Here is a 17,383-nt window from a genome sequence, read left to right as displayed (position 1 = left end):
CGAGAAGGTGACTTTTGAGAACAAGCATCAAGGAAGTGAAGAAACTAGCAGAGCAAATATTTGGGAGAAGAGCATTCCTGGCAAGAGCAATAGTAAGTGCAAAGGCCCTGAGGTGGGAGTTTGTCTGAGGTGTCTGAGGAATAGCAAGGAGGCCAGACGACTAGGGTGGAAAGATTGAAGGAAGAGGATTAACAGATTATGTGAGTCAGACCATAAAGGTCTTGTTGGTCATACAAAGGATTTTCATTTTTACTCTGATAGAGGAAGACCTTGGAGAATTTAAGCAGAGAAGCAATATGAAATGATTTTAACAGGCTCACTCTGGCTGCTGTGTTGAAATACACTGCAGAGGCGGCAAGGGCAGAGCAGGAAGACCAGTTAGAAGGCTTTTGCAACATTCGGGAGAGAGAGGAGTCAAGGATGGTATCATGGTTACTGCTTTTTGAGGGTCTGTTTGTTTTAAAATTTTTTCTGTAAAGAGAGCTTTAACAAAAAATGTATAAATATGTTATTGTGAAACCTACTGCCTTAGAGTTCTTAGATTTTAGTTTCTTTTAATAACACATTTAAGCCCTGAGTCCCAGAGAATAAATGATCAAACTTTACCAAAATAAAGATTTAAGTTCTAGTCGTATACCCCTCTTTCATCACTTAGTTACCAGGTTTATACAATTAAATCGACTAGGAAAGTAGAAAATAGTTACTGTGCACCTCAAACACAATTCCTTGTGATTTTTACTTCGTTTGAACTCTTAAGCTATAGTTGCCACATGAAATCAAGATGCTCAGTTAAAATTTAATTTCAGATAAAGGGTGAATAATTTTTAGTATAAGTATATTAGAAATGTTGCATGGGACAATACAAAAAATCATTCACTGTTCATCTGAAATTCAAATTTAACTGGGTGTTCTGTATCTTTATTTGCTAAATCTGGTAACTTGTTCCTAAAATGATCAGATTTTTAATATTTTCTCTGTTCCATATTACGCCTTACCTTTCTGGTGAGGGTGGCGGAGGGGGAGGTGTAACTAGCTTAGACTGAAAGTGAGAGGCTTCTTTTCTTTTGAAAAATCTTTTCGCTTTGGCTTTTAGCTTTCTTCTTCGTTGCTTGAACTTGGGCATGGTTTCTGAAGAGGAAATTTGTTTTTACATTTTTTATTGAGGAGTAATACATATACATAGAAAATACACAAATTTTAACTACAGTTCAATGAATTATCACAAAGTGAACACATCCTTGTAACTGCCACCTTGGTTAGGAAATGGGTCACCACCAGCAACCCAGAGTCCCCTTGAGGCAGGAGATAGATGGGCCCCAGGCTGAGCAGCTGGAATCTGTCCCCTGTAGACAGATATTTCAAGATGAAGATAGTGGCAGGAGCAAGAAGGAGCTGAGTCCTGTTTGGATAAAAAGCTAAAGAGACCACATATTTCTCATTCTTGAGGTCAAGGAGACCCCTAAGCAACACATGTGCAAAAAGGATCCTTGGGGAGGGGGACCAGACCATAATATGTTCTGCTAACTCCTCAGAGACCCTTGCGCTGGAATCCATCTTGGCTAAAAGATGTGCATGCACACAGGGGAGGGCCCTGTGCCAGACCAAATATGGACTGAAAGTCAGACAAAGCAAGATGATTGGCCAGAGGTAACCCAGAACTGCCCCCATATAAGTAACATAATCCACCCCAAAAGTGTGTGCTGCTCTCTCTCTCTTGCTGAGTCCACCCGTGCTTTCTCTGCACATATCTTCTCTCCTAATAAGCATGTTACTTGCCTCACTACTTTTTGTCTCTTTGCCGAATTCTCTCTTCAAAGCAGACAAGCACCAGGGCAGCGTTGTGGCCCGGGTTCAATCCCTGGTCAGGCAACTGAGGTCCCACTTCAAGCCACCGCAGGCTGCAGCCACCTCATAGCCACCCAAGATCACCCTGAACTGGAGGAAAGTTTAAACCCAGATTTAAACTATCTCTAGAGATACCTTAGCTTTGGCATTATATTACTCTCTAATTTTGTTTTTGTTTTGCTTGTTTTGCTTTTCTTCATTAAGTCAAGTGAATTTCCCTTTCTTTATAATGAAATCAAGCAGGACCTTTCAGGGCCTTCCCAGTATAAAAGCCCTTTTTGTTCCCTTTCTCTTGTTTGTAGAAAAAAAGACTTCAGTCTCCTAAGCCTTCCTCAAGTTCCAAAGAGCAGACTCAAGCAGTTACTAATTAGAGAAGTGAGGGAATGCAGAAACAATGATAGGTTAAACAATAGTTCAGAGATAAAACAGAGTCACAGGACTCCTAGTTCCTCCTCAAGGGATATATATAATGATCTGATGCATATCTTTGTGCTGTCCTGCAGAATCTAAGACCTTACCCCCAAGGTGAAAGATGGTGACTACATGCTGACCACCAGCACTTAGACCCCAGACTGGTTAGAACCATAAATGTTGATGATTAAGATTCCCCAGACATCGGGCTTCCCTGGTGGCGCAGTGGTTGAGAATCTGCCTGCTAATGCAGGGGACACGGGTTCGAGCCCTGGTCTGGGAAGATCCCACATGCCGCGGAGCAACTAGGCCTGTGAGCCACAACTACTGAGCCTGAGCGTCTGGAGCCTGTGCTCCGCAACAAGAGAGGCCGCGATAGTGAGAGGCCCGCGCACCGCGATGAAGAGTGGCCCCCGCTTGCCGCAACTAGAGGAAGCCCTCACACAGAAACGAAGACCCAACATAGCCAAATAAATAAATAAATAAATAAATAAAAATTAAAGGTGCTAATAATTAAAAAAAAAAAATAAGATTCCCCAGACATCACCCTGTTACCTTACCACCTACCAAAAAGTTGAAAGTCCACCAGCTGATCAGGCATCCTATTACCCTCACCCCTAATGCTGCCTTTAAAAATCCTTGCCTGGGCTTCCCTGGTGGCTCAGTGGTTAAGAGTCCACGCTTCCACTGCAGGGGGTGTGGGTTCGATCCCTGTTCTGGGAACTCCCGCATGCTGTGCAGTGCAGCCAAAAAAAAAAAAATAAATCCTTGCCTGAAAGTCATCCAGGAGTTTGGCGCTTTTGAGCACTAGCTGCCCTTTCTCCTTGTTTTGTGCCCTGCAATAAACACTGTACTTTCCTTCACCACAACCTGGTGTCAGTTGATCAGCTTTGCTCTGAGTTGGGCAAGTGGACCTGAGTTTGGTTCAGTAACAATAACAGAGAAGATGGCTACAGTTGGGTTATGTCAGTTATTAAAAGGAAGTAAATTTCTTTGCTGGTAACATTTGCTGAGATTCCAATGTACAAGGTTGAGTTGGTAGTGAAAGAAAAACAAAACTAACCATTTATATAATGCCCATTTACTTTTAGACACCTTCACATACATTTTTTCAGTGAATCTTCATTACCGTGCAAGGTATTTTTCCTGAGGAAGAGGACTTCTATTCCCATTTTTACATAAGAATAAATTGAGGCTTAGAAAGATGAGATGATTTATCCAAAGTAATGCAATAAAGCATTAAGTCCAGATTCTTAAGTCTCCAAAGACCACGTTCTTCCTAATACACTGTGATGCAATAGTAGAATAGGTGATATACAACATAATAACAATTACCCCAAATCTAAGACATGGGTGTTTCAAAACATTTACTTTAAAGCACCTTTAAACACTAACTAGTATATTTAGATTTTAACCCAGATCCTTTTCTGAAGAAAATTAAGTCAGAGCTGGTTTGATGTGAAGAAGTGCTTTGCCGGTTTCAGTTTTTGCTACCTGAGGAACAAAGATGTCCTTATTCAAGTAGCAGAACTAAAAATGGTCTCAAGGGCTGGGCCTCCTTCTCTTCAAACTTACATTTCAATAGGAACAATTGGTCTTTAAAATACACATTCATTCCACTTTTGTTCACCCTGTAACCCTCCAGCACTTGGTATGCAGCTCTATGCTTGCTCAGCTCTCAGATTCCAAGGGCTGAAGAACCTCCCCCAGCTCCAATGTGGGTAGTAAAAACTAAGAAATGTTTTAGTTCCAATAGCATTGGACTCACAGAGGGCACCCTCCATGGCAATGGGTGACAGAACGTATATCAACAACTGGTCTAGGAGTAAAGTTTCTTGATAGCATCTTATTTAACAAATTGCCAGACCTCAAATTAACAGCGTATTTCTTAACTGTTCTTACAGGCTTGGGAGACATACCCCAAGATACCTGATTTCACCTTTATTGTATCACTTTTCCTTTCTACTGAAATAATGAATAAAGGCTAAGTGGGGATTATTAAACACAAGGGATATCTATAGGATTAAAAAAAAAAACCACAAAACAAAAATACTCTGAATGAAGATATTTAGGAAAGCCTCAGGAAGCAACAAAAAACTTACGGTTGCCTGGAAAAGAAGTTAAACCTCATCAAATCCATGGCCAAGACTATCTGTGAAGAAATGTCACTGGAAACCTCTATCCAAGGCCCAGAGTTCACTGGTTGGGATCCCCAGAATCTGAGATTTCCCCAGTAACCTCCCCTTCCTGTCTTCCGTCTGCCCCTTCACAGCCCTCCCCCATTCTGTTCCTGTTGCTTCTCACCTGCCTTGATGTCTTTTGTTAGAGAGCAAACTGACACAGAGAACTGGCCTCCTGCCTCCCTTTTTCCTATATTCACCAATTAATCCCTCAGTTATGAAAACAGACTTTAGAAAGGAGCTGGATGTTCTGGTTAAACTCAGTGGATTGACTCTATACCTTAACCTCCACTCCAATGGTGTGTTGGGAGTAGCCCTGACTTTTACATTTTTAGGAAGTCTGTGAGCCAGTTGTTAAACAAATCTACCATTTAAATTAAATTACATAAACTTACAATTAGGTAATTTATATTTTAAAAGATAATCAATACACAAAACTCACCACTCCCTAATGATTTTACTATTATGTATGCTCTTGAGGTTTTTTTTTTTCTTTTTACCTGATTGTATCTATACGGCGAAAATGCTTTAGAATGGTGTATTATGCTCATTTTTTCCCAACTGCACATTCAGTGACTTCACATTGGAAACCTGAAATTGCCCATGATGGGAGAATTTACACCACGGCTATTATAAAACACTACAAATTAAGGCTTGGTTTATTATTTTGTTGATTGTTAAGAAAGTGATGAAAAGAATGTTAATAGTGCAGATTAAACTTAAAAGTGTATCTTGTCTGTAGTTACACTGTGAATAGCACAAAAAAATTGAGGAGTGTTATTCCAGTATTTGAAAATGATTATCTGATTCATCAGAGGTTGCTTACTGAAGTTCCAAAATAAATCTTTGTGTTTCGCTTTTGTCTTACTTCACAGAGTAAATAAAAATATCAACCAACATTCATATCAGGACTAAGCTTGTTCATAAATTGCAACCACATGTTGGTTACAAATAAGTCTATAAAAATCAATAATAGCATTTTGTGAGAATCAATTGGCTATGAAATTTATAAGAAAGAGTATTATATATTTTATCATTGCTTATAAAAATTATGTTATATACCATAACAGTATATAATATCAGTAAATTTATAATAAAATTATGTGTATATATTTATAAATATTTATTAGCACACTACTGGTGGAGCATCATGAAAACATCATGAAAAAGGCAGTAAAGGAATAAAAAAGGCATAAACCCACAGGACGAAGAATGGGAGTAGACCCTATAATAGATGATAGATGTGAACTAAATCATCTAAAAGTAGTAGTAACTGACTTGGCAGAGCAGAGGAAAGCTAAGGCTTGCCTGCCTGGTAGGGAAGCCAACAGGAAGCAAGACCATTCCCAGAACTCTGAGAAGATTTGGGACTTGAAAGCACCTAGTTCCTTTGAAGGTTTGGAGTAGGGCTTAAATTGGATTGAGTAAAAGTCTTTATAAGAATTGGATAGGCCTTTGACTTCTGCCCTCCCATCCTTACAGCCTGGCAGTGTCCTGGCTTTCATTTTATGGACAGGTTTATTCTCTGGAGAAGTTGAACCTAGAGGTGATGAATTTGGGTCACCAAGCATAGCAGGGTCATGTCTCTGTCACTATACAGAAGATAGGGGATGATCCTAACTGAAAAGTGAGACTTTCAATCCCCTTCCTCAGCTCTGCTCCCAAAATACAGGCCACCAAGTTTTTTTGTTTGGTTTTTTGTTTTATTTGTTTATTTATTTGTTTTTGGCTGCATTGGGTCTTCGTTGCTGCGCACGGGCTTTCTCTAGTTGTGGTGAGCGGGGGCTACTCTTTGTTGTGGTGCGTGGATTTCTCATTACAGTGGCTTCTCTTTGTTGCGGAGCATGGGCTTTAGCCGTGCGGGCTTCAGTAGTTGTGGCTCACGGGCTCTAGGGCACAGGTTCAGTAGTTGTGGCGCAGGAGCTTAGTTGCTCCGCGGCATGTGGGATCCTACCAGACCAGGCTTTGAACCCGTGTCCCCTGCATTGGCAGGCGGATTCTTAACCACTGCGCCACCAGGGAAGTCTTACAGGCCACCAAATTTAATTCCCAGCCTCAAACCCCCACATCTCTCATTCCTCCTGGCGGAGACTAGATGATTCTTCTCCAGGGAAATTGACTGGCCCAAGATTCTACCCAAAATGGCCAAGTCCTTGATGATCAATTACCCACTGTGGTGCCCACAGGTTGACAATACCCACCTCCACTACTTTGAGCTGCCAATCAATTATCTTTTTTGTGTATTCCTTTGACAAATAACAGCCAAGGACCATCAATCATTTTTAGGAAAAGTCTTTACCATGAAGAGCAGAGACCAAAATAAACAGGGAGAAAAAAAAAAATCCAAATCAAAGGAAATGGAAAGAATGTAGGAAGCAGAAGAAAAATTAAAAAAAGAAAATATCTTCAGAAAATGAGATACTGCATTCATGAAATAAGGATAAGAAACAATTTTTAAAATTAAAATAGGAGAAATTTTTAAAATATAATAGAACAGTTGGAAGATTAAAGTTTTAGATGAGAACAGAGAAAATGGAGAGAATTTTATCAAATAAACAGTACAAAAATACTCCCCAGAACTGAAGGACTTGAATCTCCAGACTGAAATGGTCCATTTAATGTAATGAATAAAAGATTCACATTGAGGCATGCCATCATTTAGAACACCAAAAATAAACAGGAGATTCTAAAAGTTTCCAGAGAGAAAACACAGTCTAGATATAGAGGACTGAGAAGAGAATGACACCAGATTTCAACAGCTACTCTGCAGTTCTGAGGGGATTCCACAGTCCTATACCTGGCCAAAATTTCAGTCAAGTGTGAGAACAGAAGACAAACAATGGGAATTTCCAGGATAATGGTGATCACAACAGGTCCTCGGAAGACAACTTTGCAGCAGGCCTAGAGGAGGGGTCAGCAAACCTTTTTCTGTGAAGGACCAGATAATAAATATTTTAGGCTTTGCAAGCCATCTGGTCTCTGTTACAACCACTCAGCTCTACCACTATAGCACCAAAACAGCCACAGACAATACTTAAATGATTGTGGCTGTATTCCAATAAATTTTATTTATGGCCATTGAAATTTGAATTTCACAGAATTTTCATGTGTCACAAAATATTATTCTTTTGATTTTTTTCCAGCTATTACAAATTGTAAAAACCATTCTTAGCTCATGAGACCTATAAAAACAGTAATTTCCTGACCCCTCACTCAGTGCACAGCCAGCAAAGTGAGCAAGTGTAACAGAGGGCTTCAGTAGGGAAAAAAAAAGAAAAGAAATGGATAAATTACCTAGTGTGTTTGATCATTCTGAGCAGAATTTACTGTTTTTCTGTAAAGTTAGGGCCAAGTTACTGATAAGAGCTTGAAAAAATAAGTATATTAAAAATGTCTAGGAGGGGGTGGGACTTCCCTGGTGGTCCAGTGGTGAAGAATCTGCCTTCCAATGCAGGGGATGCAGGTTCGATCCCTTGTCAGGGAACTAAGGTCCACATGCCGCAGGGCAACTAAGCCCACGCACCACTAGAGAGCCTGCCTGTCGCAACTACTGAGCCCACGCCACAACTAGAGAAGCCTGTGTGCTGCAATGAAAGATCCTGAGTGCCGCAACTGAGACCCGATGCAGACAAATAAATATTTTTAAAAATTTGTGTTTAAAAATAAATAAATAAATAAATAAAATATTTTAAAAAAAAGTCTAGGAGGGGGAATTGCCTGGAGGTCCAGTGGTTAGGACCTGGTGCTTTCACTGCCATAGCCTGGGTTTGATCCCTGGCTGGGGAACTAAGAGCCCACAAGCTGCAGGGCGTGGCCAAAAAAAAAAAAGTCTAGGAAAAAAGTTCTACGAGAAAAGAAATCATAGTAACACTATATGTTCAGCTGTTACACAATATTTTATAGTATGAACACTGAATGTTTATTTAACTAAAAATTATGATATATTGGGAAGACAGAAGGAAAGAAAGTGGAAATCAGCAGTTGTCTAAATTTATATAATGCTTAACCCATTGGGGGGAAGAAAAAAGGAAGAGCATTATAAACACGTTACTTAGAAACATGGAGGTAAACACCAGAAAGAGTTACAAAAGTGGATAGGGTTGCGTTTGGCGAGTGGGAGTCAGGATTATAGAGAGAGGATTCAGAGGACTATTGTTTCTTGTTTGTTTCTTTCTAAGTACAATAAGCCTTCCGGTAGTATTGGACAGTTAACCTTTGGTATGTACTATTAGCTGGAAAAATAAGAGTACCACCATTCTGAAACTGGGTCATCTTTTCCTAGCCCTTTCCTGGTGGTTGTTCCAGCGCCCATGCCTTCAAATTTCTAAAGAGTTCTACATAAGCCAATGTATGTCATTCTGGAAATTATTATTATTATTATTATTATTATTATTATTATCATCATTATTTTTTTGGCTGCCCTGGGTCTTCGTTGCTCTGTGCAGGCTTTTTCTTTTCTTTTCTTTTTTTAATAAATTTATTTATAAATTTTTATTTTTTGGCTGTGTTGGGTCTTTGTTGCTGCATGCGGGCCTTCTCTAGTTGTGACGAGCGGGGCTACTCTTCATTGCAGTGTGTGGGCTTCTCATTGAGGCGGTTTTTCTCTTGTTTTGGAGCTTGGGCTCTAGGCACGTGGGCTTCAGTAGTTGTGGCGTGTGGGCTCAGTAGTTCCAGCTCGCGGGCTCTAGAGCACGGGCTCAGTAGTTGTGGCGCACAGGCTTAGATGCCCCGTGGCATGTGGGATCTTCCTGGACCAGGGATTGAACCCATGTCCCCTGCACTGGCAGGCGGATTCTTAACCATTGGACCACTAGGGAAGTCCAGAAATTATTTTTTAAATGAAAAAAAATCTAGGAACTAAATCATATTTTCTCCTCTCTCTTCTGTATGTGTGTGTGGGGGGGTGTCCTGGGCCCTGGGTCATTATTACTATTTAATAACCTTCTAATACAGTAATTGACACATGCAGAGAATTAAGAGAATATGTCAAATCTGTCAGGATAGAAAGACACAGTCTGAGATAATTCCTAGATTAACGTTATATTAAAAAATAATCATAGCTCTTCCAAAAGTGAAAGATAATGAATTCCTACCTCAAACAGGACAGAGGACACAGCAAGCTAAGGTTGGTTTTATTATCACTGCTTTACTAAAAGCTTTAGATACTCTGCAGAGGATAACTGTCCAATTAAAAAAAGAGTATATAGCAATCTTTATCTAGGTGAGACATGTAAAGTCCCCTTTCCAAAAGAGTAATGAGACATACAAATTCTTTTTGCTAGATTAGGTGGGATTCCAATTGCTAACACTAGATAGAAGCTCATTCTTTCATGATTACTCAAAGCATTTTTCCTATTTTTTAAATTGAAAAATATACTTCCTTTCTTTTTACTTGCCTTGTTTTTTTTTTTTTTTTTAATTTATTTATTTATTTTTGGCTGTGTTGGGTCTTCATTTCTGTGCGAGGGCTTTCTCTACTTGTGGCAAGTGGGGGCCACTCTTCATCGCGGTGCGTGGGCCTCTCACTATTGCGGCCTCTCTTGTTGCGGAGCACAGGCTCCAGACGCGCAGGCTCAGTAGTTGTGGCTCACGGGCCTAGTTGCTCCGCGGCATGTGGGATCTTCCCAGACCAGGGCTCGAACCCGTGTCCCCTGCATTAGCAGGCAGATTCTCAACCACTGCGCCACCAGGGAAGCCACTTGCCTTGTTTTGAAAAGGATCTAAGGCCAATTAAAAAAACCCTGTACCACAACAATAAAAAAAAAAGAAAGAAAAAGGTAAGTGAGGAAATTAGAATACTCCATTATAGAATAGACTATATTAAAATTATATATTATTCATAAACATGAATCAGAAATATTTCTCTGATTAATTCATCCTGTCCCTTCTCCTTACCATCCCTCCCCTTTCTGTCTTATATCTTCAGTTGTCCTCATCATCTTTCCCTGGGCTCTCCCTTGTTTTCCATCTTTTTTAATTTTAATTTTTTAATTTTTTTAATTTTTGGCTGCGTTGGGTCTTCATTGCTGTGCGTGGGCTTTCTCTAGTTGCAGCGAGTGGGGGCTATTCTTCCTTGCGGTGCACGGGCTTCTCATTGCAGTGGCTTCTCTTGTTGCAGAGCACGGGCTCTAAGCACGCAGGCTTCAGTAGTTGTGGCATGTGGGCTCAGTAGTTGTGACTTGCGGGCTCTAGAGCGCAGGCTCAGTAGTTGTGGCACACAGGCTTAGTTGCTCCGCGGCATGTGGGATCTGGACCAGGGCTCGAACCTGTGTCCCCAGCATCAGCAGGTGGATTCTTAACCACTGAGCCACCAGGGAAGCCCTGTCTTTTGATATAGTCTATTTTCCCCTACTCTTTTAATTTTGAAAAATTTCAAACCTTGAGAAAATTTATAAGAATAGTATAATTAACACTCATATATCATTCACTTAGATTCACCAATTGTTATCTGATAATTATCTCTCTTCATAGGGGTATATATATATATATATGTGTGTGTGCAATGTATAATACATATTATACATGATAATGTATAAAATATATAACCATGTATTTATGTAATTTATATAATTTTTACATATCATATTACACAGACACACTCCTATACAGAAAGATAACAGTTGGTGAATCTAGGTGCATGATATATGACTATTTATTATACTATTCCTGTAAATTTTCTCAAGGTTTGAAACTTTTCAAAGTAAAAAATATAATATATAATAAATGTACATAAATATAAAAAATACTTACACATGCATAAAAGTTTTTAGTTTTTGACTGAGCAGAGTTAGTTGCAGACATCGTACTTCACTCCGAGATACTTTAGCTTCAGTTTCCTTACATGAACATGGACATTATTCTACAAAACCACAATCAGGAAATTTTACTTTTGAATATAGTCCATATTCAATTACTATTCAATAGTCTGAACAATATCCTTTAGAGCTGCTTCCTTTCCCTCTCCACATTACATTTATTTATTTATTTGTTTTTAAAGATTTAATTTTAGTTATTTTTGGCTGCATTGGGTCTTCGTTGCTGCACGCGGGTTTTCTCTAATTGTGGTGAGCGGGGGCTACTCTTTGTTGCAGTGTGCAGACTTCTTGCGGTGGTGTCTCTTGTTGTGGTGCACTGGCTCTAGGCATCCGGGCTTCAGTAGCTGTGGCTCACGTGCTCTAGAGCGCAGGCTCAGTAGTTGTGGCACAGGGGCTTAGTTGCTCTGCAGCATGTGGGATCTTCCTGGACCAGGAATCAAACCCATGTCCCCCACATTGGCAGGTGGATTCTTATCTACCGCTACACCAGGGAAGTCCCTCTCCACATTGCATTTAACTGTAGTATCTCTTCAGTCTCCTTTAATTTATAACAGTTCTTCCGCCTTTTTATATAAGTATTTGCCTTTCTTCATATTTATATTCTTGAAGAATTCCAGTAGTTGTTTTGGAAAATATTCCTCAGTTTGGGTTTGAGTGTTCCTCCAGTGATCTTCCTACCTTCAGTCCTTCTCCTTGCCAGTTTATTTTCTACACTGTTCTGGAGTTAGTCTTTTTTTTTTTCTTTAATTATTATTATTTTTTAAATTGATGTATAGTTGATTTACAATGTTGTGTCAATCTCTGCTGTACAGCACAGTGATTCAGTTATACACATATATACATTCTTTTCCTTTTTAATATTCTTTTTCATTATGGTTTAATCACAGGATATTGAATATAGTTCCCTGTGCTATACATTAGGATCTTGTTGTTTATCCATTCTAAATGTAATAGTTTGCATCTACCAACCCCAAACTCCCAGTCCATCACCAACCCCCCACCCCCACCCCATTCCGCCGCCCTTGGCAACCACAACTCTGTTCTCTATGTCTTTGAGTCTTGTTTCTGTTTTGTAGATAGGTTCATTTGTGCCATATTTTAGATTCCACATATAAGTGATATCATATGGTATTTGTCTTTCTCTTTCTGACTTACTTCACTTAGTATGATAATCTCTAGTTGCATCTGGAGTTAGTCTTTTAAAACAAAAATATGACCCTGATATTCCCCGTTTAAAAGCATTTGAAGGATCCTTATCACCCACTGGATAAACCAAATTCCTTAGCATACTTTTCAAAGCTTTCCACAATTTAGCTCTAACAGCCCTTTGCAGCCTCATCTCTTCTAATGATTAACAGTTTGTATTTCAGGCATACCAAACACCAGATACTTTCTATAGTGTTATCAGCCTTTCCCCCTGCTTGGGGTATCCTCCTCCAGGTCAATTTATGTAGCCTTCCAGATTCAGTTACTTTTTTATTTTTTGCCATGCTTTGCAACATGCAGGATCTTAGTTCCCCAGCCAGGGATTGAACCCGTGCCCCCGGCAAAGGAAGGGCAGAGTCTTAACCACTGGACCGCCAGGGAGGTCTCTCTTGGTCTTTTTGTTGAGTGCTTATAATCCTCCAGGTACTATGGTAGGTGCTAGGATACAACATAGTCTCTGTCCTTATGGAATGCTTACTGGCTGATAACGTCATCTCTTTTGTGCTTCTATAGCACTTTATACACACCCTTATTGTGACATTTATTATATTGTATTGTAATTTTTGTTTGCATGTTTGTCACCCCACTGGATTTGAGCTTTTCAAGGGTAGGATGAACTTTATTCATCTCTGTTTCCCCAGGACCTAGAGTATAGCAGGCATTAAATACCATTTCATTCAATAAATGAATGAAAGAATAGCAAGTGTTCTCTATTTTGATTAAGGAATACGCTTTAATACAATTCTGGAAAATCTCTTGGTGAGGGAGATTGTTAATTCTTCAAATCATACTGCACCTTCATATGGTTAAAGGATGGGTTCAAAACTATTTCCAGTAGGAAGATGCAATAAATAATAAGAGTAAGAATTACACTCCTCTGCATGAGTTGGCACTGCTGCTTCTATTAAAACTCCACCCTGTGATACAAAAAAATGCTTTTGGTCAGGGGGTACTTACAAAGCTGTGGCAGCAACAGAAATTGAAACCAAGTCCTATGTCTAATTTATAATGAAAACTAATGCCCGGGTTTTTGTTCTTTTTCTTCTTCCTCTTTTCTTCCCTTTATGGCCTAGCCCATACCTGTTGGATCACGTTTGCCTAATCAACAATAAGTAATGAAAGTCAGGTGCCTTAAGGCACAACTTTCAGATAAACATCACTGTTTATCTGCTGTTCTGAATTATTTTCCAGGGTAAGATGACCTTTATAGATTATGTTGACACAGATCCCGGGGGTCACAGACCACTGGACTAAAGACATGGTGGACCGCAGATGACTAAGATGATTAACCTCAGCTCCTTTGTTCTTCCCCTTTAAAAACCCCTAACTCAGAGACCAAGTTGGAGTGACTTGTCTCCCACTTCCTTGCCTGGCTCCTTGCAATAAAATCTTTGTTGCAAACTCCTGCTGTCAGAGTTTGGCTTTCTGCACTGCGGGCACACGAGCCCTTTGTTTGGTTTAAAAATGACAATTGCATTTCTTTAATATTGTCCTAAAACACATTTTTATGGAAAAAAATGTGTTTACACTCCCACAAACAGCTTTCTGTCAATTAATCACTTTCGATTACCAGTTCAACTGATTCCTCTTGAACATCCATAGGGCTATTGCTGGTACTTGCTTATATCTAAATTACATTTTATGTTGTGCAGCATTGCTTTGTTAGCTCCTATCTTGTTTCTCTAGAGATTGCGGTTCCCTAAAGCTTAGTCTAGCACAGTACTAGGCACATAGAAAACAGGACACACTTTTTAAACTGATACTCTCACAGAAAGTCGGACGATATTAAGACTATATTAAGGAACATAGTACTACTCCCTATCAAAAAATGTATGTTCTCAAACTTAAAGTGCATAAGAATCACGGGGGGGAGGGAGGTCTTGTTAAAATGCATATTCTGATTCAGTAGGTCTGGGTGGAGACAGATAATCTGCATTTTAAACAAGCAGCCAAGTGATGCAGATGCAGTTGGCCCGCGAACCACGTTTGGAGCAGCAAATACGTAAAGGACTGTGCAAAAGGAAGGCGACTTTGCTCCAAAACATATTTTTGCAGAGCGTTAATTAAATAGAAGTATGATTAGAGTGGAGCCAGGCGGAACACTTCTTACCCAGCCTTAAACCTCCTCTTTTCTGATCCATCTCCCCTCCGAGTCCAGCCAAACTTCCCACCTCTGTAAACCGTAAGAACACAAGCAGCAACAGGCCCAGTTACGGAAGATGCGAGCCCAGGTAACGTAGGAAGATACCCCTGCACTTACTAGGCTAAGAGTCCGGGGAAACGATGGAGTCCCGGCAGTGGCCTCTCCCTCGCCATAAAGAAAAATTCAAAATTAAAACCTTATCGTGGAGGGACCAATCGTAGCCTTGGTCTTTGCACAATTCGCTCTGCGTGTAGTGTAGGATCACAGCCTGGCTTGTGATTGGCTGAGGTAGAACCACACTCCGGCCAATCAGAGCTGAGGCGCTTCTTGTATGAATATGGGGGAAGGCGGGAGCGATGTGGAGGGGAAGCTGGAGAGGAAAGGTGTGTCACGTCCCCTTTGCTGTTTCTGGAAACTTTTGTGTAATTGGTTGGCTCTTCTTCCGATTGCACCAATCGCAAGCTCTTCTCTGCTGAACTCTAACTGTGAAATTGAAAGTAGAGATGAGGGTGCAGCCAATGGAAAAAAAAAAGGGTACAGGAGCCAATCCTCCTGCGGCGTTTTGTGTCCTTGCCCAACAGGAAAAGGTGTTTCATGCGGAGGGGCGTTTCCCAGTCGCCAATGGGCGGGCGCCGGTGAAGCGGAGGAACCAATGAGCGCGAGACGTTGAATGACAGCTGTCCAATAGGGACCCTCAGTGCTAGTACGGTTTGCGGCTTAAGCGCCGCCGCGGTCTGAGGAATGTCAACTATTCAACATGGAGGCGGAGGTCGATAAGCTGGAACTGATGGTGAGTGTAAAATGAAGGAGATCTACTGGGTAGTTTATTCTTCCCCGATGGCCTCCAAAGTGGAACGCAATTTGGAGTCGCCGGAAACCCTGGGCGGAGGAGGCTGGACTAGACTCGAGCTCCTCCTCCTGCACCAAAGGGAGTCGCCGCCGCCTGGTCTCTTAACCGCCGCGGGGGGAAGGGGTTACATCCGGGAAACTCGTGAGGGAAATGGCGGGAGATGCTGGGGGTCCAGGGCCTTTGGAATTCCTTGTTCCTTGCCCTCACCTTTCCGCCTCTCAAGGAACTGTGGCTGGTGCGAACAGCGTTCTGTGTATTTCCACCAAAAAGACCTGACTGTAATGGTCTCTAAACGCCCCAAGAAGGGGAGAGGTTGTTCACAGTCCGAGAAAGGGGAATGGAGGGTGGGGAATAAACAGAGAGGGGAGGAGAGAAATCCCTTTAGGGCTGAAGCGTTCATATTCAGCCCAGCGCAGGCTGAGAAGGGATGCGAGACTTGCGTGCACAACTTCCTAGCGGCCAAGGAAGCCCCTAGACCAGTTTGGCCCTTCGGTGGGAGAGAGGTGTGAGCCTTGGGAATCTCAACCACGAGCTTCTTTTCCTGGAGCGCGGGCGGGACCTGGGACGTGGGAGGCTCCACTGCTCTGGAGTTGCCTAGTTTCATTCATTGTGAAAGTAGGGGGCGGGGGCGAATAATTGGGAAGGACTCCCGCGGCTGCTTGGCCTGCTCGAGGGCGCCAAACTGGAGGGCCGCCCTAGTTTTTTCTTTGGATTCTACCCTCACTTGTCCTCTTTATTCTCTCCCTCCCATCCCTAGACTACCGGCTTGATCGCCCGCGCTTTTTTCTTAGTTCCGTTGTTCTATCTTCAGTCCCTTTACCCCCAGTGCATTACGAGTGTTTGGATTGGGCTGGCTTCCTTTAAAATGGGGAAGTTGGAGGACGCACCCATCACTGAACTCCTGTCCGTTTTTTTGTTGAAGAAAAATAACAAGATTAAGTAAAAAAGCCAAAATCTCCATCACAATCCCCTCCTCTTCTCCCTGCCATTCCTTGGCGTTAGTCCTTAAGTATCATTTGTGCCTGTGCTACTCTTCTCCAAGCTGAACCTCGGGTCTCTTTAATATCTGCAATGTGTAGTGATCTTGGAAGATCCTCACCCCCAGAAAATGCGAGACCTTGATATATCTTAGTACTGTTTTCTTCTGATGTGTTAATGAATTGTAGTGGCTCTCATATACAAAACTGACTTTCATTTGCTTCTAACGTTTTGAATTTTGATTTTCTTTGTGGGGGGTGTGTGTGGGAATTGGGAAGGTGAGAAATGGCAGCAAAGAAGGAAGAATTTTCTGCAGCTTTCCAAACCCTAAATAATGAACTTTTAGTTCAAAGTTTTGTTATTCTTATCATTAACTGTCTTTCAAAAAACAAAAGAAAAAAAGTGTTAAGTATTGTAATTTGATTCCACCAACAGGCACAGATATTAACATTGCCTTGCCCATCTCCTCCATTATGAACTCCTCCCTCCAGATGGATATTTCTGCCTAACTGTAAGATGCTAAATGATACTAATTCTGCTTTTAACAGTTTTTTTTTTCCCTCTCAAGTTGGCTTTTAATTTTGAGGTACCAATGAAGCCTTTTCTGGAGTTTGCATTAGAGTCAATAGTCTCACAGGACATGTTTAAGATTGAACACATTTTATTTTAAGGGGAAAGCAATTACGTGTACATCTTGAAAAAAAAATAGGTTTTAGAAAATTATGAGGTAGCCAGACTCGAACTTTTAGGTGTTTGAATGATGGGGTAGTTTTTAAAAATTCTTTTTATGAGAGGAAGAGAAGAAAACAGGTCTTTCTTCTTAAATTCCTTTTAACTAACTTAGTCATAACTTTTTTTTTCCTGTTCAAATTATTAGTTTGTTTCCATAATCATTAGGGTTTAAAAATTGTATTTGAACAATTACACTTTTATTATTACTGCTTTGTACTGATTG

The 17,383-nt window shown here is 40.8% G+C and overlaps 2 protein-coding genes across 8 annotated transcripts in view; one reads left to right on the top strand and one right to left on the bottom strand.

Annotated features, from left to right (window-relative positions):
* Nucleotides 1–15,145, bottom strand: part of PRR11 (proline rich 11) — a 31,680-nt gene extending 16,535 nt beyond the window's left edge. For 4 of the 7 annotated variants that reach the window (XM_082372086.1, XM_082372090.1, XM_082372091.1 and 1 more), the window contains exons 1-2: nt 14,718–15,145; nt 996–1,128 (exon numbers count right to left, since the gene is read on the bottom strand). In XM_082372086.1, the coding sequence (XP_082228212.1) occupies nt 996–1,123 (128 nt within the window). In that variant the 5' untranslated portion in view covers nt 1,124–1,128; nt 14,718–15,145. Of the gene's footprint in view, nt 1–995; nt 1,129–1,776; nt 1,931–11,186; nt 11,296–14,717 lie in introns of all 7 variants that reach the window. The other 3 variants (XM_082372087.1, XM_082372089.1, XM_082372088.1) reach the window with 3 other exon arrangements.
* A 119-nt stretch (nt 15,146–15,264) lies between these two features.
* The window catches only part of SKA2 (spindle and kinetochore associated complex subunit 2), a 31,786-nt gene continuing 29,667 nt past the window's right edge, over nt 15,265–17,383 (top strand). The window contains exon 1 of the mRNA XM_082372110.1: nt 15,265–15,390. Coding sequence (XP_082228236.1) covers nt 15,358–15,390 — 33 coding nt within the window. The 5' untranslated portion in view covers nt 15,265–15,357. The remainder of the gene's footprint in view (nt 15,391–17,383) is intronic.

This window comes from Balaenoptera borealis (genome assembly GCF_965194805.1).
Source record: "Balaenoptera borealis genome assembly, chromosome: 20".
NCBI lineage: Eukaryota > Metazoa > Chordata > Mammalia > Artiodactyla > Balaenopteridae > Balaenoptera > Balaenoptera borealis.
The sequence above is the reverse complement of the archived record's forward strand: the minus strand, read 5'-3'. Positions and strand labels throughout refer to the sequence as shown.